General features: G+C 46.3%; 2 protein-coding genes and 5 non-coding genes across 7 annotated transcripts in view; 4 read left to right on the top strand and 3 right to left on the bottom strand.

Annotated features, from left to right (window-relative positions):
- LOC135904373 (CD63 antigen-like) overlaps positions 1-9,106 on the top strand; it is a 41,041-nt gene extending 31,935 nt beyond the window's left edge. The window contains exons 5-6 of the mRNA XM_065435059.2: positions 8,935-9,000; positions 9,061-9,106. Coding sequence (XP_065291131.1) covers positions 8,935-8,997 — 63 coding nt within the window. The 3' untranslated portion in view covers positions 8,998-9,000; positions 9,061-9,106. The remainder of the gene's footprint in view (positions 1-8,934; positions 9,001-9,060) is intronic.
- Positions 6,147-6,218, bottom strand: TRNAQ-CUG (transfer RNA glutamine (anticodon CUG)). Its single transcript has one exon. It is a non-coding gene; the product is annotated as a tRNA-Gln (tRNA).
- TRNAE-CUC (transfer RNA glutamic acid (anticodon CUC)) lies at positions 6,227-6,298 on the bottom strand. Its single transcript has one exon. It is a non-coding gene; the product is annotated as a tRNA-Glu (tRNA).
- TRNAE-CUC (transfer RNA glutamic acid (anticodon CUC)) lies at positions 7,989-8,060 on the top strand. Its single transcript has one exon. It is a non-coding gene; the product is annotated as a tRNA-Glu (tRNA).
- On the top strand, positions 8,068-8,139 carry TRNAQ-CUG (transfer RNA glutamine (anticodon CUG)). Its single transcript has one exon. It is a non-coding gene; the product is annotated as a tRNA-Gln (tRNA).
- A 47-nt stretch (positions 9,107-9,153) lies between the features above and the next one.
- TRNAG-UCC (transfer RNA glycine (anticodon UCC)) lies at positions 9,154-9,225 on the bottom strand. The gene has a single exon. It is a non-coding gene; the product is annotated as a tRNA-Gly (tRNA).
- Positions 9,226-9,572: 347 nt separating this feature from the next.
- LOC135904371 (activator of 90 kDa heat shock protein ATPase homolog 1) lies at positions 9,573-19,205 on the top strand. The gene is made up of 8 exons (XM_065435058.1): positions 9,573-9,888; positions 10,086-10,165; positions 11,515-11,711; positions 12,882-13,002; positions 13,184-13,275; positions 14,640-14,765; positions 15,862-15,963; positions 18,565-19,205. Exons 1-8 carry the CDS (start codon positions 9,809-9,811, stop codon positions 18,787-18,789), a joined length of 1,023 nt encoding a protein of 340 aa, XP_065291130.1. The 5' UTR covers positions 9,573-9,808; the 3' UTR covers positions 18,790-19,205.
- The last annotated feature ends 2,231 nt before the right edge of the window (positions 19,206-21,436 follow it).

Here is a 21,436-nt window from a genome sequence, read left to right as displayed (position 1 = left end):
AGCACCAGTACCAATTCAGGCATAGGGTAAATTAACATAGTGAGGTGGCAGGAATAAAGGCTGAAGTGGGAGGAAATCAAAAGAGCAGCTAAGGCAGGAGGAGCCGATGGTATACGGGTTTGTGGAGGCACATCTTGTGGAGCAAAACGATAATGGACGGTAACGCCCCCGCTGGATGGATACTAAGCAAGATGAACATGGTATATAAGGGAAAGGGGGACTTGGCTTCAACTTTTCTTTTTTTCAAGCAATGAGAACAGATTGAACAGCCATTACCAAGATTGATGCACGAGGATGATATAGTACTTATAGCTGACAACAAGGAAGATTTGCAAGGAATGATGGACACTTGCGGTAATTAAAGAGGGAGATAGATTAAGTTTAGTAACGAAAAATCGGCAGTTATGATTTTTAATGATAATCAGGGCGGCGAGCATATGATACAGGAGGATACGCTGGATGTAGTGGATAAGTACAAATATCTTGACGTGCGGATAAACAATGAGGTTAAGTGCCAATAAAAAATGTGTAACGACTAAAGGTAGCAGGGATGCAGCTGTGATGAAAAATAGGGCACTCTGGAAATACAATAGGTACGACGTCGTGAGGGGGATTTGGAAAGGGGTGATAGTTACTAGTTCGACTTTCGGCAATGCAATCCTGTGCATGAGATCAGAAGTTCGAGCAGGGTTGGAAATTAAGCAACGTGGGGTAGGTAGGCTTGCTTTGGTTGGCTCACACTGTCTGGCACGCATTTCGCCCTGATATCATTTCTGCCTCCTTTGAATATTACGACGATTGGAAGTCGCGCACCTTCCGCAGCGCTTTCGATCAGTAGCCGTCGCGTTGGCTCACCTCACCCAATCCCAAACCCGGATCCTCACTTTCTCCGTTTATGGCGTCGGCTCCTTTCGCTCCCAATCCCAAAATACCCATTGCAATTTTCCTCCCGGATTACCCACGGCGCGTCCCTCGAGCATTCTCGTTGGAGTGCGCTTTGTGACGGCCTCGATTCCGCATTGCACTCGCTATCGACGTCGCTATGCCTGCCCTTGCTCCCACTCTAGCAAAGGCCCTCACTAAGGGGACTCCCTCCGATGTCTTTGACAAGCTCACTTCTTTGTATTTTCCGCCCCCTCTCACACTTTCCTACCCAACCTACTCGGGCGATCCTCAACCAGACATGGACCGCCCTTTCACTCCGGGAGCTCGAAGCTGCCCCGGCTGCTAATGCTACTCACTCGGCTCCCGGTGAGGATGCCATCACATACACCACACTCCGCAACCTTCCTGACCACGCCAAGGAATGAATTCCTGCTCCAGACTTTCAACAATGCCTGGGAAAACCGCTGCCTGCCTATCTCCTGGACATCCTCCCTTATTTCTATGATTCTGAAGCCGGGAAAACCTCCCTCCCTTTCTAACATGCGCCCTATCTCCATGACGTTGGCAGGACCCTTGAGCGAATGGCTCCGACTAGCCTCTCTGATTTTCTTGAGCCGAGAGAGTCCTTCCCCAATTCTCTTATCGGCTTTCAACGCCGCATCTGTGCACAGGACATGTTCCTGATCCTCCAGATCACGTTTCTCTCACCCACCCACAACCAGATCCACGCTCTTGTGTCCGTTCATGCCCGCAGGGCCTTCGACGGTGCGTGCCACGTACACATCCTGTCTCAACTCTCCTCCCTGCGTTCCGACAACCGCATGTACTCTTATCTCCGCTCCTTCCTCTCGAACCGAGCGGCTCGCTTTCAAGTGGACACTCATCTGTCCGACCCCCACCCCTTCACCCGTGGCAATCCTCAAGGTGCTATTCTATCTCCTACCCTTCTTAATCTTGCCATGACCCCTCTCACCTCCCAACTGGCCCGAATTCCTGACCTCCACCACATTTTTTATGCCGACGACATCACCCTCTGGTGTTCGCGTGGTTCTCCCGGTCACGTACAGGACACCCTGCAACGTGGCCTAGATCTCATCGACTCATTTCTCTCCACTGCTGGCCTGTCTCCTGCTTTGGAGAAATCCGAGCTTCTCCTTAACTACTCCTCACACCAGCGCTCCCACAACGCCCGAATCTCCCTCCATCTTTCTGGCTCTCCCATTCATATTGTCCCCCAGTGCAAAGTTCTTGGCTTCCCGTTGAATGCAGCTAATAATGTGCAAGCCCTCCACCACGCTGTCACGACCTGCCACTCGGTAACTCACCTCCTGCGTGGCTACTCGGCGCTCGAGATCTTGTCTCCATGATGTTCATGCGTGCCGAGTTGCCCATGCGCTCGCCCTCAATAAGCTCCTGCACTTTGTACCTTACGTTTCCTTCAGTCACACTCAACACCCTCGAGGCCGTCTTTGTGGGCCTCTACAAGGCAGCTCTCAGCCTCCCTATGACCACCTCTACCACTACGCTCTTTGCCACAGACCTTTTCCATCCTCTCCCTTCTCTTCTCTCTCTCCACCGTGACTCCCAGCTTGTCCGGCTCTCCCTGACCCGTCAGGGTCAGTGGTTACTGGCCCAGGCGGGCATCTCTCCCATTCTCGTTCCCACCTTTACCTCTCCAATATCCACCCCAGCTCCCTATCTTCTCATCCCCCCCCTCCCGTCCAATATGTTCCCTGTCCTGCAAGCCGGCCATCGTCACGCGGCCGCGCAGCACCATTCCCCCCTCTTTACTACCCAGGGAGTAGCCTACACGGATGCCTCTTTCGTAGCTCCTCGAGGTTCATGCGGCTACGCTATCTACAATCCCCACCTCCCAGCACTTGAGGCCCACACCAGTGGGCCATACCTACACCCTCCGGATGCACTCTCTCTCTCTCGAGGTTCTTGCCATTCCCAATGCCCTACAATCATTTCCCTCCCTTCCCTCACCCCCAGAGTATACGATATACTCCGATTTCCAAGCCGCCATCCACCACATACAGGCCGCACCCTACCCATTCACTCCAACAGGAGGTCGGACGAGTGGTCGCTTCACTGCAGTCTTCCACCGCTTTCCTCCGCTGGGTCCCTGGGCATTCTGGGATTGACGTCAATGAACTGGCCCATCACCTCGCCCGTGACGTTTTTAACCGGGCACCGTTGATCCTCTGGTCCAGGCCCTCCTCGGAGGACTGTGGGATGCTCTCTGCGCCGCACCATCAAGGAAATTTACCTCCAGCTCCGTCTCGACAAGCGCCTCTGCCCTCCCTGTCATCCATAACCCACTGTACCGGCAGCTCGCTTCTGCGGCGCATCCGAATGAATGCATTGATTACCCCTTCCCGCCTATTTCTCTATCGCTATCGCTCCGACCCCTACTGTGCCAACAGCCCGTCTACTTATGCGGGCCTGTCCCATTGCTTGTTCCACTGTCCGGCTGCCCAGCAATCATGTTTCTGTTCTCCTCCTTCCCTTTCCATCACCACCTGGCTCGACTGACTTGGCTCTGAGGGGGAAGAACAGCGTTGACTGGCCGCCCAGGCGGTCGATATGCTCGGCCTGTAATTTTGGGCTGAATAAAAGTCTTATACATACATACTACTACTACCTAAATATCCTCGCTGCAGCAAATATACGCCTTCAAGCGCATAATTAATCTAATTAAGCGAATAAGCGTTCTCGGAGCGTTCGGCCATTCGCTTACATTGGCAGTCATCACCCGCCGTGTTTGCTTAGTGGCTGTGGTGTTGGGCTTGCTAAGCACGAGGTCGCAACACCCGTGTACTATAGACTTAGGTGCACCTTAAAGAGCTCCAAGTGGTCCAAATTTCCGGAGTCCCTCACTACTGCGTGCCTCATAATCAGATCGTGGTTTTGGTACGTAAAGGCCCATAATTATTAACATTGGCAATCATCGTCGATGTTTAGGCACCATTTTTTCTAAGCAATACTTAATTTTGAGTGCTACTGCGCATTCCCATCCAGGAGCCGAAATTCTCCAGATGATAAATTGATGCCACGCGTACGCATCGCTCGCGCCGAGCATGGGCGATCCTCTTCGCGATGATCAGCTCGACCCGCCTGACTTCTTGCAACTGCAGTGCGTGCTTCAAAATCCGGAACGCACTTGCAGACCTTGCAATGAATCGCAAGATGACATTCCTTTCGTTCCTTACTTAGTTCTGATGCTGCCGTAGCCTGGCATTTAGGCATTGATCCGTCTTCACCTACACATTTCTTGGCGGATGTCGTTTGGCGTCTGTTTCGTGCAGCCATGCTAAGTCAACTTTTCCAAGCATTTGTCTCTGATGTGACACGAGTGCTTCTCCATATGCTGCGGCGTGCAGTCAAAGTTGGTGTGTCCATTCGATATTTCACTGTTCCCAAGCCCGGACTGCCCTCTGTGTGGTGATTATGCGGACTTCGAACATGTCCTGTGGGGTTGCGCCTCTGCCGGTCCCCCTTTCACTCACGAGGAAATGATGAAGCTAATTAGGGCCCAGGATCCGACCTCTCAAATCCTGGCAGTCCAGAGGGCTCGCGACAGGGCCGTCAGGTTCCACCTGATGGTCCCCGAGTGGGCCTAGCCAGGTGGCGTGGAGTTTACTTACGTCTATAGTGGACAAAATAAAGTTGTTTAACTCACTCACTCACTCACTGTCCGCATAAGCTTTTCACTCACTTTGACAATCATCTTCGATAGTTTCGGCAAATAATAATTTTTGTCTTCCTTTCTTTTTTTTCGCTGCACGGCGTACTTCGAGTGGCGGTATTGCGCGTGGCGGAACGCTGGCGTTAGTGAGCTGCAACGGGAGCGGTTGTAAGTACCAGCATGGAAATTATGGGAAGTACATAGATTTACCCAAACTTCGTCATTCTGGCCTCAAACGGCTTTGTAGCTTTGTAAACTCGGCATTTTCAACAATGTACTGCGTAATGAATAATCCAGTAAACATTATTAAAATTGTCCGATGGCAGGATACGAGCACATAATTTATCGCGGGCGTGCCAGTGCCTAAGACGCTTGGCGCGTTTCGATTTGGCCACCTCGACAACAGTAGCGATTGTGCGTGTTCGCAGGGTCTTCTGCACTTCGGAGGGTATAGACTGCTGTGAAATTTACGACAATGAAGGCGCATAAAGCGTAATATACAAAGCCACAAGAAGGTCTGAATCGGCGTGCACGAAGGTCAGACAAATCCATGCACTTCCCATCATTCCCATGGTGGGTCGACGACTGCAGCGCCAGAGTTCCAAACTCTATGCGTTCTGCGTTGGAGGATTTATCGAAGTCACGTGCCGTAATGGGTCACAGTGCAACTAGCCATCCTAGTGCAACCACAGAACACGGGCAATGCGTCTAGCGTCGATGCGTTTGTGCGGGTGCCATTGGCTCTCTAGCTGGCTGGAGAACAAAGCAGCGCGGGCTTCCGTTTGACGCTTCAGCTGTTTTCGCGCAAAGTAGCCGCTTGATGCTTTGCAGACGCATGATTGCCACCGCGTGTACGCGCATCGCTTCTCTGTTTACAGCGCCCAAATCTGAACTACGTACTGCGTCCGAGCTAGTTGGTACGGCGACATTTCAAGGCAGGTAAAACGCAAAGAATGAGCACATACAGAGTGGGAAAATCTGGTCAGGGGACCTTTTAAAGGAAACCCAGATATTCTAGATAGATCATAGCCCCATTATTGCTTTGAAACGTTGTACTGTTAATCAGTCAAACCACATGCTGCGATTCAACAATGCTGAACGCTCCGACTAGCGACTAACAGTGTGATCCGACCTCTTACGCCCGCTGCCACTTCACGCATATTCACACTCGAACTCGGGACCGTTGCCGTCGTTCACGCCTGTATACGCTGGTCCACGCTGCGTTTCTGAAGATGAATATAACGAACTCGGTGTACTGTGCGACCTTGTCAAACTTCGCGCGTTTCGTTCAATTGGAGATTGTGGCGCCAACTATTGTCGATTTTGCATACAAACGCTTGCCCAACGGGAGACAGCAGCAACTGATGCTTGCTGTAGCACTGAAAAATCCGGGATGCGCTGTTTGATTGCTGATGTGGTTTGGGAATATTCAGGCTGTACGTGAGGCGTACAAAACAAACAAGATCACGCGTGCACCATGTGCTGATAAGCAGACAACGGGAACATCGAACTAAAACTGCGGTGGGTGCATGGCGGTATGGGTATGCATCGAGGGAAAAAGAAAACAATAAGGTCTCACCGAGATTTGAACTCGGATCGCTGGATTCAGAGTCCAGAGTGCTAACCATTACACCATGAGACCCCACACTTTTCCGACGCCGGGAATCGAACCCGGGCCTCCTGGGTGAGAGCCAGGTATCCTAACCACTAGACCACGCCGGAACGGGTGGCGCACAGCTCAGAAAGGAATTTGTCGACTGCTCAATAAAAGGAGGCATTGGGTCAACCATTTCGCCAACCTTTCCAGTCTCGATGGTGCTGGTATTGATGTAATGGATTTTTATGCTTGAATAGTCCATCTGTGATTGGCACGGCGTCCGAAAAATCCTGCGTTTTCCCACAGAGCGGCCATGCAACGTCCGAATCCTTTACCGAATTCTAGTTTACTGCACGTATATTCATTCTTTCCACGAACGGTGCGAGAATGGAACATGCTTCCAGCATGTTCCATCGTGGAACGCTCGTCTGCGGCTGCTTTCGTTTACGCCCTGAAGGCTCACCTGTCGACAATTTAATTAGTCGAAAGACACTAGTTATTTTGTTTTCCTCTTGTCTTGACGTAAATATTTCCTTTATTGTCTTGTATGCGTATGTTTTACCCTGCATGTTTTAAGATGCGACTTAAACCCTGTATTTGTACATGAAACCAGTCCTACATACAGAGTCTTCCGTATTCGGCCGGTGGATTTTGAAAATTTCCTGTCCACAAACTACTCGTCTAATCGGGAGCAAACATCGCCCACGGGGTAGCATATTGTAGTGTAAGTTGTTTGAGATGTATTTGAATATCGGTACTTACCTCTATTTTGTAGAATGTAGCAGAAACTGCTTTCGGCTACGAGCACAGATCTTGCAGACGGGAGCCACGCTGCTGATCCGACAGGTTGCGTTATCTGGTGGACGGCGAGCAAAACAACTCGGCTCGTGTGCTACGAGAGAAGCGCGCTTGCTTCGAACATGCAATTCGTCTGCCACTAATTTTTTGCAACGTTCATTTCGACGGGCTGGCGAACTACTGCATCTGCTTCATCTTCGAAGCAAGCGCTCTTCTCTCCTATCTCCCGAGCCGAGAAGTTGTTTTCCACGCCGTCTACCAGATGGCGCAACCTGTCGAATCAGCAGCGTGGCTCCCGTCTGCAAGATCTGCGCTCGTAGCCGAAAGCAGTTTCTGCTTCATTCTACAAAATAGAGGTAAGTACCGATGTTCAAATACATCTCAAACAACTTACACTACAATATGCTACCCTGTGGGCGATGTTTGCTCTCGATTAGACAAATAGTTTGTGGACAGGAAATTTTTAATATTCACCGGCGGAATACGGAATACTCTGTATGTAGGACTGGTTTCGTGTACAAATACAGGGTTAAGTCACATCCGAAAACATGCAGGGTAAAACATACGCATACAAGACAATAAAGGAAATCTTTACATCTACACAAGAGGAAAACAAAATAACTAGTGTCTTCTCACTAATTAAATTGTCGACAGGTGAGCCTTCAGGGCGTAAACGAAAGCAGCCGAAGACGAGCGCTCCACAATGGAACATGCTTCCAGCCGACGTCCGCTGGAAGCATGTTCCATTCTCGCACCGCTCGTGGAAAGAATGAATATGCGTGCAGTAAACTAGAATTCGGTAAAGGATTCGGACGTTGCATGGCCGCTCTGTGGGAAAACGCAGGATTTTTCGATCGGACGCAGTACGTGCGAATCACAGATGGACTATTCAAGTGTAAAAATCCATTACATCAACACCGGCACCATCGAGACTGAAAAGGTTGGGGAAATGATTGACCCAATGCCTCCTTTTGTTGAGCTGTCGACAAATTTCTTTCTGAGCAGTGCGCCACCCGTTCCGGCGTGGTCTAGTGGTTAGGATACCTGGCTCTCACCCAGGAGGCCCGGGTTCGATTCCCGGCGTCGGAAAGGTGTGGGTCTCATGGTGTAATGGTTAGCACTCTGGACTCTGAATCCAGCGATCCGAGTTCAAATCTCGGTGAGACCTATTTTTTTTCCTAGCTGTTACAGTATTACATTACACGACCTATTATGACCTATGACCTATTACATTTTCGCGAACGAAGACGTCGTAAAACATATCTTTCAGAGGCCCGTCATAAGTATACAAGCGTTGTGAACGAGGGCGAACAATTAAGCGGAAACACTAGCTGAAGAATGTGCCCGCCCGCCCGGACACCGCCCGAACTGTAGCAGACGACAGGCGCGAGTCCGTGCCCCGACGTCACGTGAGCGGCGCTCGCAGCGCCCCTCCAGGTCGATCTCGGGGCTATATACCCTTGCGCGTGGCCTCAGAGATTGTGCCGGCCGGTGCAGCTGTGTACTGCCATTTCTTCTCGTCCCCACCCCCCTTTTAACGAACAATAGCGTGCTCTCTAGAGAGTCACATGAACTGCTTCGGAACTTATCGTCGAGAAAGCGCCTGCACACTTGCTCCTACCTTTCTGCTCACCACATAGTGCCGTGCTTCCTTATTACTATTTTTCTGGTGTACCTTTCATGTATGCGGATGATTCACCTGAATGGAGGGACGCTTTAAAATTTCTTTCCTGCATGGGAATACTCCTGAACACTGATGAATGAATGAATGAATGAATGAATGAACTAACGGTTCTACTAATATGAATTACGTTTATGGCATATTGTGCGCGTGACCAATACACACAGCCGCTCTTCCGAAAGCGCTCGCTCAGCAGATGTGCACTAGGCTCAATGGCCTACTCAATCACGCACATCTGCTAGTAACAATAAAAAAACTTCCCACATTTTTGTTTTTTTGCAGTCAACTATGATGCTGACTTCTCATCGCCTGCGCAGAATTCTACTTGAGAATCCGAACATCTGAAAGGTGAGCTGTGCGGCCAAAAGCGATCTAGCTGCCTCAATATAATTTTCTTTCTCTTTGCAGATTCGTGCATTCGTGGACAAGGTTGTAATAAAAAATTATTTGTAAACGTCCCGTTGTACGTAATAAGTAAAAAACAACAACAAAAAAATAGAGTGCGACGGCCGGGAATCGAACCCGGGTCAACTGCTTGGAAGGCAGCTATGCTAACCACTATACCACCGTCGCCGATATCTTTATGGTCTTTTAGATGCTAAATAAACATATTTACATAATTTTGTACCTAACTGTGCTAAAATATTGTATTTGTTTACATTATTGCTCAAAAACAGTAAAAGTTAACGTATTTTTTACGTTTATGGTAATGTTAACGTCAATCGGCAAAAGAAATTGTGTTAAAGTATTCCACAAAACATTTTACAGACACAAATTATATAATAATTACTTAATTTTTGTGCTTCAAAGTGTGTCAATTTTAAAAATCTGAGAATGACCTAGATCATAGATGGCCTTGGCTACTCTAGCCTGCTCTAGCCTTGATGCCACAAGCATTACGTTTTCGCGGCGTGGCTGTTGTCACGGAAACGACGAAAGCAACCGCCGTGGCGCTGCATGTCTTCCGCTAGAAAGCGAGCGCCGAGCAATATCGCGAATTTTCTAGACTCTCACGCCTTGGTAACGGGACCAAGCCGCCAGTGCACGCCGTCGCACATAGCCTTGCGCGTCTTTTGGTGAAGCGAAGGTTGGTTCACCGAGTAGTCAAAGCTTCCTCGTCGACGCTACCGTGTGCCGCCGGTACCACTGGGAAAACATGGCCAAGTGGGGCGAAGGTGACCCGCGATGGATCGTCGAAGAACGGCCCGACGCTACCAACGTGAACAACTGGCACTGGTAAGCTTCCCACGCAGAATTTGCCGCGCTGTGCTGGTCCTTGGCGCAAAATTCTATCACCATAACTTGCCTAACGCACACAAGCTTAAGGCAGAATTGGCTCCAACGTCTAGCTGCACACGGTACAGACGCGTTCCGTTTACAACGCTGAATGAATGGGCAAGTGATCGACACCGCCGTTTTCCCCATTACTTTAGGACCGAGAAGAATGCCTCGTATTGGTCCAAGGACAAACTCAACGAGCTCCTTACCAACATTGAAGTGAGCGACTCCAGAGGTAAGTTTTCCCGCTGATCTCGGATATTTAGTTTGTTTCAAACGCCTAGTTTCTTGTTAGTGCTGTTTCAGAGTCGACGAATTTTTTCTGAGTAGTCTAATATTGCGCTTGTTCGTTGGCACAGTGTTTATGGTTCGTATTGTCGACATTTCAGCTTTGACACTGCTCTTCCCCGTTTGTTTTTAAACACGTGCGTTTATGGTTGCAGTTATGGGGGCCTTTTATAGTGTGTATGTAGGGGAGAAGGAAGTAATGTGTTTGGTGTGTTGTTCAGGAACAGTATACTGTAGAAGGATCGACATTTGGGCGAGTTGGTACTGGTTGAACATCTTGAAGGGGCAGCGCAAGAAGACGATGACAGAAGGCAGGAACACACAGGTCAGCGCTGTCCTGTGTGTTCCTGCCTTCTGTCATCGTCTTTTTGCGCTGCCCCTTCAAGATGTTCAACCAGTATATTACTGAACTTGAGTCGATGTATGTGTTACTGTATGATTTACGTTGCGCCTGCAAACTTATCGGGGAATTCCTAGCGCGAAAGGCCACTTATTAAAGCTCAGATGTAGTGTAGTGACTGACGCCGATCCAAAACCACATGACAGCTTGTCGTAAGCATCCTCGCCGACGATATCGATTCGGATGATTGGTTGTTCTATAGCGGGATTGTGGAGTCGCTCTTTGATGTTCCAGAAAAAGCACAGGGAACTATAGACACACCAGTTAACACAACAGAAGTAGACTAGTGCAGAATTCGTACACATCTGCTGTATCTTTACTAACTTCTGAGCAATAGGGAGCATACACTGTGTTGAATTTCAGTCCTTGTGCTGCCCAGACTTTCTTTAGCGGTGCCTTCTAGATCGATTCTCGTTGGCATTGCTGTGAAGTTCACAGGCTTCAACATGAACATCAAATCGGGATGCATCTTCGACTTCCACTGTGTCAGTCAGTAATAGTTTAGCAAAAAATATCAGTAATTTGAACCTTACATGACAAAGCTGTAACCGACATGAACATGCCTTCGTTGTATTCAATATTTGTCATAAGGATATATTTGTTACACACTGATTTTGGAGAGAAACCTAAAATTTTAAAAGGACCTCAGTTGAAGTGGAGCAGGCTCTGTCATGGTGGGCAGATGAATGCCTTCAATCAGAAATACTGGCGGTAGAGAATGTTTCTTCTGCAAAACTGAATTGCCACTTACATTTTTTGTGCATTCAAAAAGCCATCATAGTTTTACTCTTGTGTACCTTCAGTCCAACTTTATGCTTCACCATGTAGTGTGCTATCCACTGAATTGCTTCATATTTAACTTGCTGAGTATATGCTTGTGCATATCCTGAACCTAGGGACCTGCAAGATCGTGGAAATGCCCAAATGCGAAGGTGAAGCTGTCGCCAACAACCGGAAGGCAAAGCTCATCTTCTTCTACGAGTGGGTCATTGAACTTAAGTGGCAGGGTGAGCCAGATGACAGTGATGAGCCCGTTGAGGGGAAGGTGGAGATACCAAACTTGAGTGAAGAGCATGACCCAAGCGATGTGGATGTAAGTAGCTTTCACTGTCTGTCTTGGCTTGTTTAAAACACAGGCATACAAACAGTTAACCTAAATCAGTGTACGCTCAGCAATTCATGCTTCAGTTCATTCTTCGAATTACTAGACTGCTCATGTGTGGTAAATCAAGCTATGAACAACCTCAGCGAGTGGCTCCTATGACCTTTTAGTGGCTTGCTATAACATGTATCTTAATTGAAACAAATGTGCTCAACTATCTGCTGCATGACACTTGAACAAGTTGGCATGGATCCATCATGTTAACTGTGAATTTACAATGGAGCTTAGAAACACACTTGCACTGTTGATTGTAGTCGTTTGGCTAAGGTTGACAGTGCAAGTTGTGTGTCTTTTCATTCCGTGTATATTGCAAATTTGTGCTGTTCCTACCAAGAGCCCTTATTGGCGGTCTTAGAAGTACTGTCAATGTATTCGTCTCTAGTTTAAGAGGAAGCATTAGCGTGGGGCCAACTTCGATTACACTGTTCATATGGTCTCGATAAACGATTGCTGAACCGATTCGCTTGAAATAAGTTGTAATAAAAAAGCTCATGCAAGGTTACGCAGGTCATTGCTATGACTTAGTGTACCTTGTCTTTTCCTCAGGTGTTTAAATGTTATTGCTTAACGATGTTCTTAGACTGTGAACAGATTTGCTAGAATGTAAGTGCCCTTGCAAATTGAAGTCAGTGTCTTTGTTATTGAAGTTGGCCGATGACTTCACAAATAGCTGTACATTGTGGGTGGGAAGATTTGTTTACCTATTTGTGTAATTGGCACAGTTGCTTTTTCTTCTTTTTCATCCTACTTTGTAAACCAAGCTGTGCTGTGCAAGTGTTTGAAAAACGGTAGTTATATCCCATAGCATGCTATACAGTTGAACATCAGCATAATTGATTATTGAATATAACGAAGTAAGTCTGAAGTGTTTCTCACCAATATTAGCATGTAACACATGTATGCCTATAACAAGCATAGGATATAACTAAGGTATTCTTGTGTCAAATGCAACTTTGTTACACCAAGATTTGACTTCAAATGCATCTAGACTTTGGTGTTGGCTCAGGCTTACTCAATCTGAAAAAAAAATGCAATTGATGAAGCCTTTTTATAGACGAAGAATAAGAAAGAGGGTGCAATACTGAGTTGTTGTTCTTTCAGGTGACAGTGACTGTCTCGTCTAAAGGTGACAAGGCTGAAGCACTAAAGGAGTTGATGAGATCGAAGGGTACCCAAATAATCAGAGAAAGGCTAGAAACCTACATTGCAGCACTTAAGCAAGGTATGTTGTATGCATCTCAATATATTGTTGTTTTTGTTTTCAAGCAGCAATGCCTGGTTGTGATTTGGCTCATGCAATCTTGCATGCCCTCTAATAGCCTTGCAAATAGATCATGATGAAGGCATTCATATTGCATACCTGCAGCTTTGTTCAGGTAGGCCCTCTGTTTCTATTTGTACAGAATTCTCGCAAGGAATGATTCTTCCTACAAGAAGTGATTCCATCAACCAGGTCAAGTCCACAGGCAAGACTGCGGTTAACTATAAGCAAACGGTACGTAATTTTGCCTGAGAAGTGCTATTTCATGTTTAGTGCTTGTGTCGGGGCAAGCTGGATTGCATATGTAATAAGGTTGCATTGAGGACGCAGAGGAGGTGGCAAGAATGATGCATGCATTTATGGCACTGCTCTCTTGTGTGATATATTACAGTGCTTCAGGTGTAGTGTCTCTGCAGCAGTTCTCTATTTCTGCGTACTTGGCACGGCTTCTACATTTTTCGGGTTTCATTGATTGTTTCATGCATACCAGAGGGCACAGCATAAGTTAAGGTTGCCTTCGAACAGTCTGTACAGGACGGTGTGTTCCATTTTCTCCCCCTTTCCTCTTCCTAAAAACTGGCTCTGAACTCTGTATACTAAAACTGTATTTGAGATAGCACTCATTACTGAGGGTGGACTATCATAATAGTCCATACACTATTATCACAGCCCCCTCACCCTATGGTTGCTAAAATAAGGGGGTCCCTTTTTATTCCACTGCATGACAAAAGAAGAAGTACTGCAGAAATTAGATGAGGAAGATAATAGTGCAGCAACATTCAATTTATTTATTTTTTCTAAGGAAGCAATTTGAACCCAGGAGCTCAGTCATGAGCCCAACGGTCTTGCATGGCGCCACGAAACTAGATGGAAAGGTTCACTATTACACAGGTTCTGCATCAGCTGCTGTTACCCTGTCACTACAATGTTATGCCTATATATCTCATCTCATCCATTTGAGATGAGATGCCCTTTTGGAAAATTGATGCATTTGTGATGGTGTGCATCATCCTCCTACTATGGCATTCTAATCTACTATTTGTGATCCAAGGAAAGGCTGTTTGTCTGATCGAGGTGTTAATCGGAAGTGTTAGTGGAGAGTGAGATTAGATGATCTGCAGGAGCTAAGATGTGCTACGGCTTACATTCAGCGAATGAAGCTCTTTACAATGGCATGTCCGGCTAGATTGAATAGTTATATGTAAATATGCACAGACTTTTCTGGTCTGTTTAAGCATATTTTTCGAGTACAGCTGACACTTAATATACTTTACATAGATGCAGCCAATTATAGGATATAAATTAAATAGGTGGAAAATTTTGTTGGCCATGCTTTATTTTAATGAGTATTCTACTGCTGTAACGAAAGATAAAGTGCGCGTAGGTGTAACCGAAGCACATATTTCTTCACTGGCAACTCTTAATATGCATTCTGGTAGCAAAAATGTTGAATACTCAGCAGTTACAACTTGAAAAGGCATAGTCTGAATGTGCATGTGTATTTTAACGAAGGGCTTGGCTTAGCTGACCCGCAACTGGCAAGCCAACATGTTGGTCCTGTGTGATGACAGCGATGGCACGGTATCCTCTCTTTACAGCCACTAAATGGCTCATCCGGTGACAAGGCACCCAGCCTCGTCAAAGTGGACACCACTAGCATCATGCAGGTGGAGAGTTTCAAGTGCACAGCTGAAGAGGTTTACCGAGCCCTGACTGTCAAGGAGGTAAATGTGCTAGGGCCAAGTTCCTTTTGCTCGCACCAAGACGAACCCATTTGCAATAATGGCATAAGTGTGACTTGGTCTTTTTTGTGGTTTTTTTTTTTTTTTTTTTTTTTTTACTGAATGCTCACTATGGTAGCTCAGTTGCTGTGGCGTGGTGGCGCTGCTAAGCTCGAGGTTGCCGGTTCGATCCTGGCTGTAGCAGTCGCATTTCAGTGGGGGCAGAATGCAAGAATGCTCGTGTGTTGTGCATTGGGTTTACGTGAAAGAATCCTAGGGGGTCAAAATTCCGAGCTTTTTTTTTATAATGGAACAAGCTGAGTGACAGATTTCCTGCGGCCAGTGGCCACAGCACATTGCTTTTACTTGCGACCAGACATAGTGTGTTGCATACGGGCTGCACAGACGTGCCCAAATAGCATGCGATTTGATGTGACCTAGCGTTCACAAGTTGTAATTGTAATATGTGTAGCACTTATTCCATGGAAAGCGTTGTCTCATACAACTGCAATGCGAAATGCCCCGTGTGAGGCATCTATGACCAAACCAGTTGCACAGCTTTTTCGGTGTTGCATGATCAGTATGAATATGAGTGTGGCCTTATTGCTCGGAAGCTATGGCATTGTGTGGCTTTTGGGCATTGTGCAGATCGCTAGTTTGATTCCCCACCACGGAAAATGAATTTCGATGGGGGCGGAATGCAAGGACGCCTTGTATACTTAAATTTAAGTGCACATTAAAGAACCCCAAGTGTTTAAAATTAATCCGGAGCCCTCCATACAACGTCCCTCACAAGCCAATGTGCAGTTTTGGGGTGTTAAACCTGACAACAATTAGAATTTTTATTGCTACACTATGTCAGCAAATTTCGCTTTGTGTCATGTCACAATAGTGTTGATGGCACGACATTTGGCGTTTCGAGACCTACTAAAGTGTTGAAATTAAATACAAGTTTTTCTAACCTTCATCTTTTTACATGGCAAGAAGCATGTGATAGGGTTCCTACAACATTGAAAATATGTATATTTTCGAAGTTGTGTAATATACGCATATATTTACAGCACATGGTCTCTTTCTTTTTTTCTCTGTGGCTACGCAGATGGTGCAGGCTTTCAGCCAGAGTCCATGTGTCTTGGAAGTGCAGAAAGGAGGAAGATTCGAACTATTTGGAGGCAACGTCAGCGGAACCTTCCTCGAGCTAGTGGGTGTTCTTTTTTCTGAACATCATAGGTTTGGGCATTGACAATGTATGAGCACAGCATGTAGATTGTGTGGTGACAGTTGTGTCTGCAAAGTTTTATGCTTGTGTACACCACGAAAACGGCTGAAAAGTCAAACGAAATGGTGGGTTTTTGTGCAGAAAACCAGGGGACAAAAAAAAAGCATGCACGACACAGACACAAGTGCGAACTGTGTTTGCACTTGTCTTAATGTATTTGCTTATATATTGGTTGAATGCCTGTTTCTATTAAATATCAGTTTCAAAAAGCGCAGCATATAAAAAGGAAATTTTGATGTCATACAATGCTCATTAACTTGCAGTTCTAGCTGTGCATGTGCACCTTATGACATGGTAATATGAGCATATTCCACAACTGTGACCTTAAAAGGCCCCTGAAACGATTTGGACAAATTTTGTAGACGCGTAAGGTACAGCTTAAGTATAGAACATTCACATCACAATTTAAGTGAAGCATTACATATTAATGGAGCTACAAGCAATTAGAATTTTACCCTCCTCCCTAGCCATGCTTTCCCTCCTCAACTCGTTCGCCGAGCGATCGAGGCTAAGCTCCGCCTTCACTGGTTCTGCATCATGATGCGACGTCACATCGTCCACTTCCGGTTGTTTTGGAGCCCATGCGAAACCTCTCCGCTAGCCGCTTGGCCATCGACCCCAAGCGAGAGCTATCGAAGCAGCGTGCGTTGCGAGCATTCTCTCGTAGCGCCGAACGTGTCTGCTATTCTGGCAATCGTGCACTAGCTGAGCGTTTCGACAGAACGGCGGAGGCATAAACTCAAGCTGATGAAGGAACTTCAGCGTAGACGTACGTGAGCTGCCTGATCGGTCTTCACGGTCCAGCCACCCATTGGCGCAGAGCTTAACCAGCCAAAGAAAGAGCTAATATTGCTCTAACCAAGTGCAAACCATTTTAAACATTTGCAAGAACAATGCGTTAACGATTACGCTCCTGCGAAAAATTTACACCAGCAGCAAAGAAGAATACGTTTTGTTACTGCTACTGTGGGTGTGGTTGAGCTCTATGCCACCAGGTGGCTGCACCGTGCAGACCATTCACATTTGCGCTTCTGTTCATCCCCTGAAACGACACATAAGGGGACACGGCCAGGCCAGAACACCTAGTCTAGGTGGTTCTGGCCAGGCCCTGTCCCCTTGCACTTGCGTTTACCCTAATACCAGACTCGCGAAACGCTATTGCGTTATTAATCTTCCAGTGTAAAGTGATGGCCACAATCGCGCAAATCCTGGCGCCGATCGGATAGCGGCAGTCCGATGCGCTGCAGCCAGTCTGCTCGTCTACTGGCTTGCAGAGGGGCACAATGTCGCAGCTTGACATATTGCCAGTTGCTACGTTTGCAGGCCACAACGCAACAAAGTCGAATCATAGCGCTTGAGAAAAGACAGACCGACACTGAGGGTGGAGCGCTCGTAAAAGACGGAGCACGTTGTAATACAAGCAGACGACACTTGCTGTGTGCCGGAAGTGCTTAAGTGTACTGAAAAATTGTTCTTGTGCATTCTTCATGTTAGTTTACTTTTATAAAAACAAATTAACTAACATTCCAACTATTACGAACATCATTTGTTTACCATAAAGTTGGAAAAATTATCCATCACGCGCCCTGGTTAGCCAATCAGATAGCGTACCCCACTGACGTCCTATGGGTGATTTCCGTCATATGGGTAGGGGCGGCTTAAAATTCCGCCCAGCAGTGTGCATTTTTAAAACTTTATAATAAATTACACGCTTTATGTGGAGCACTTAGATGTGTCAATTAATGATCAGAAGGACCTACTCTAATGACTCACTACGTTTGTAGAAAATCATCAAAATCGTTTCAGGGTCCCTTTAAGCTTGGGCTTTATGACTGGCATAAGCAGTTCACCCAGAAGCATGGTGAAACTGCTGCCAGTGACTGCTGCAACGCTATGGAGCAGACACGGGTGACACATATCCTGACTTTTCTCTTTTATCTATGAAAAAAAAAAGAAAAAATGGCAGAATTAATGGAAGTTGTGCAAGTTATAAAATCTGAGACAACCCCAAACATGTAGACTCAGGTCTTGCTTCCCCAAACATGTAGACTCCACTCTCTGAAGACTAAACAAACTATATAAGCTATGTGCACTCACCAAAGCTTCACTCTTTGCGCTGTGCACCTCTGCTAGTCTACACAGCGATATGTTGTGGGTGAATCTTGTGGTACATCTGACTGGTAGCTTTTCACCACTTCAGAGCTCTCCAGTGAGAAGGTTGTCATTTGGCTAGTCGAAATAAAATGCTCGGAACACATTCGCATGGTCCGTTCAGGGTGCAGCACTCCAACTTGGAGTGCAGTTCACCGAGAGTGCAACCATGATCTGGCAGGATTCATGGCACACGGTTCCACCTGTTGCTCTGGGACCAGCTGAACGTTAGGTTTTTGCAGACATTCTTTTGCTCCAGTCTTCAAACGTATTCGCATCACTACAAACCAAGATGGAGCGCGGTAGGAACCAGCTGAATCTGTGCTGTCCAAGAGCTGTCACTCTAAAAAGCAACTTTGGTGTTTTGCACAGGTCCCAGACAAGAAGATCCGCATGCGGTGGCGGTTTGGCAGCTGGCCCCAGAGTCACTACTCCGACGTGACCATCGATATCGAGCAGAAGTCTGACTGCACCGAGGTGACGCTGACGCAGGAAGGAGTCCCGCAGGGAGAGGCGGACCGTACACGAGATGGCTGGCAGCGCCACTATTGGGACAGCATGAAGCGAACGTTTGGCTTCGGAGCCATTCTGTTCTGAGTCGGGAACTTGCGTGGCCAGCTACGCCGGCAATGGCATAAGAGGACGTTTGCTTGACTCTGAAATGCTGCTGTGCACACCCCGCCACACGCCATGTGGGATAACCATGATGGGTGGTGGATTGTGTACTGACTTTGCGTGATGCGCGCGTGTTCGGGTTGGGAACATGTGGGACACTGAAAGTATGAGACTGCCATCACTGTTTGAGGGAAAGTGGTGCTGGAGCATCCGGATACTAATTCACGCATTTTTACTGGTCCCCCATTTTGCATCGCCTACTTCGAAGTGCCCTAGTGTGCAACTACTGGGTCCGTGACATGCACCACATTAATGGTAGCCTTTTTTTTTCTTTCTTTTTTTTCTGCTAACAGCCTTGATTTGTTGGCATATTTAATAAAAAAATGTCATGCCACATGTGCAAATGTCAAGGCAACCTTAAAGATTTCAATGAAGCCCAGTGATTATTTTTTCCATGCTACTCGATGGTTGGCTCAGCTTTTTGTGGCTGGTGTGAGTAGCAATTTGTGAATGCTGTAGTTTGACTTGGCAAACATTGTTTGATCTTTTAAAAAGAAAAGATTCATTATTGCTTTCACAGGAAAGGCTTTTGTGACAAAGTGACGGGATTTGACTGAAAACATGTCACAAATACTGCTTGTCATAGTTTTCATTGATGTTATCAATCTTCCAGAATCAAGACCTGCAAAAGATACGGAAAGCAAGCCAGTTTTCCCACGCTGCCGGTTGATTTGGAGCCTGTCCAACTCTGGTGATATTCCAATACATTTGTGTGCAAGTGTTATTGGAAGCTGTAAATAAAATGTCCTCATTAATATCTTGTGATACTTTGCATTTGTTAATTGGTGCACAGAAATTTCTTTATTACCAGGCTGTACAGTGAATTGTGAAAGTGTGCAACGTATGCATGAGTGCATCATTTACAAGTTGCAAGCTGTTGGCACTCGTAGTACAAAGAGCTTGTGACACCCAGGCGGGCATGAAAACATCTATTGCTTAGTATTGTACTAAGCAGATGTCATTATAATGAAGTCACATCCGGCACAAGAACACTTTCATTATATCAGGTATTCATTAAAGGCATACGTCTGTTACTTCTTAATATTGGCTAGAAACAAGTCGTTTACTTTGTTATACCCGGCAATTTCTTATAGTATCTGTATTGACCGTTCGTCACTTCGTTGTCCCCGCCATGAAGGTCATTGCCCCTTGCTCCGGAAATAGTTTGCCTCGCCATAGGGGTCATTGTTCCCTGTTCTCGTTCCGTCTTGAAAGGAAAGCCTCTGCGAAACTGAGCTGCCAACATACCTAGGTCCAACTGTATTTGTGAAAGTGTCTCAATGTTAAACGGCTTTCTATGTCCCGGTGTAAATATCGCTGCTCTAGCCATTGATTCTGATGGAACCATTTAAAACCTGCTTCAAAAATTTTCTTGCTGATGGCAAGAAAACAGCCTATAAATCGAGAAAAGCAGGTGAGGGTGGATGCTTGGGCAAGTTTATAATTCATGGCAAAACCAATTCAACATTGAACTAAGTTCTAAGAGGATGCAAAGATGAACTATGCTGACTGTCGTGCCATGTTTGTCTTTCTATGTTCTTGTCTTACATGCTCTGCTTAGCTTTGTCACAAAGAAAAGCAGTTTACGGTTTGACATAGTTCTCTTCTGCAGTGCTATCTGCCTTTACTTGTTTAAATATGCTAGTGTTCGCTAGGTAACTTTAGCTGAAAGTGTGTGTCTTGCATGACTAGGCACAGTCACGATTGTATTGCACTAAATATGCTCCCCAAGTTTGAGTGTGACTTAAAAAAAAAGGCACGCCAAGCTCGGAGAAGTAGTGAAACAAGTGCATACACTTAGTTTGAGTCGCTGTGTTCACTTTGGTGTCGTGTGACTGCAGCTAGTGGTTGAGCTGTGCTGACCTCTTTAATGAACTTGACAAGTTCTGCAAGGAGTGACTGCAAGGCTTGCAAGAGGCTTAACCTCATCAGGCTGGTGGTCACAGTTTTGCAAAATACCAGTTCTGAAGTTTTAGATTAAAAGGGATGCTTTCAAATATTCGCACAGTCCTGAAAATTATATACATACAGACATTTGTGATGATATTGGAATATACATACGCGTTGATACATATGGAAGGCCGCTGTATAAAGAAAGCAGAACCAAAATTATCATAGTTTTAGAGAGAGGGCCAGATTCTGATGTCATGTGCAGTTGTCCAAGGACATGTTGGCATTTCACCCTCTCTCACTTAGAAAATGACACTTTGCACACAGAATCTCTTACGAGCCTGAACATTCCAACTTATGCCTTTGACAAGTCCTGCTGAAATGTTGGTTGCTCATTGAGGCTTCTCTTGTTTGCTCACTGTCGATCTGAAATGATATTTTAAAGACTGCGGTACGATGCGAGATCCTTGGCCTTCCAAATCAAAGGATGTACAGTAAGAGCACAATAAGAAAATGTTTAGATGTCATTAAATGCATTCTTTCAGACTATGCACAGTGACAACACTAGAATTCAGTATAACCTATGCCAACAACACCACATTGCACCTTCTGTCTCTGCTTCCACATTACAGAACATACTTTGCAAGGAATGCTGACACAGGGAGTTCTGCTTCACTGC

The sequence above is a fragment of the Dermacentor albipictus genome, chromosome 7 (genome assembly GCF_038994185.2).
Source record: "Dermacentor albipictus isolate Rhodes 1998 colony chromosome 7, USDA_Dalb.pri_finalv2, whole genome shotgun sequence".
Taxonomy (NCBI): Eukaryota; Metazoa; Arthropoda; class Arachnida; order Ixodida; family Ixodidae; genus Dermacentor; species Dermacentor albipictus.
This window is presented reverse-complemented; position numbering and strand designations above follow the sequence as displayed.

Coding starts and splice junctions, on each gene's coding strand:
- LOC135904371 (XM_065435058.1), top strand. CDS start 9,809: ATGGCCAAGTGGGGCGAAGGTGACCCGCGATGGATCGTCGAAGAACGG. Junction 13,003..13,183: donor CATTGCAGCACTTAAGCAAG/GTATGTTGTATG, acceptor CTATTTGTACAG/AATTCTCGCAAGGAATGATT. Junction 14,766..15,861: donor GAGCCCTGACTGTCAAGGAG/GTAAATGTGCTA, acceptor GTGGCTACGCAG/ATGGTGCAGGCTTTCAGCCA.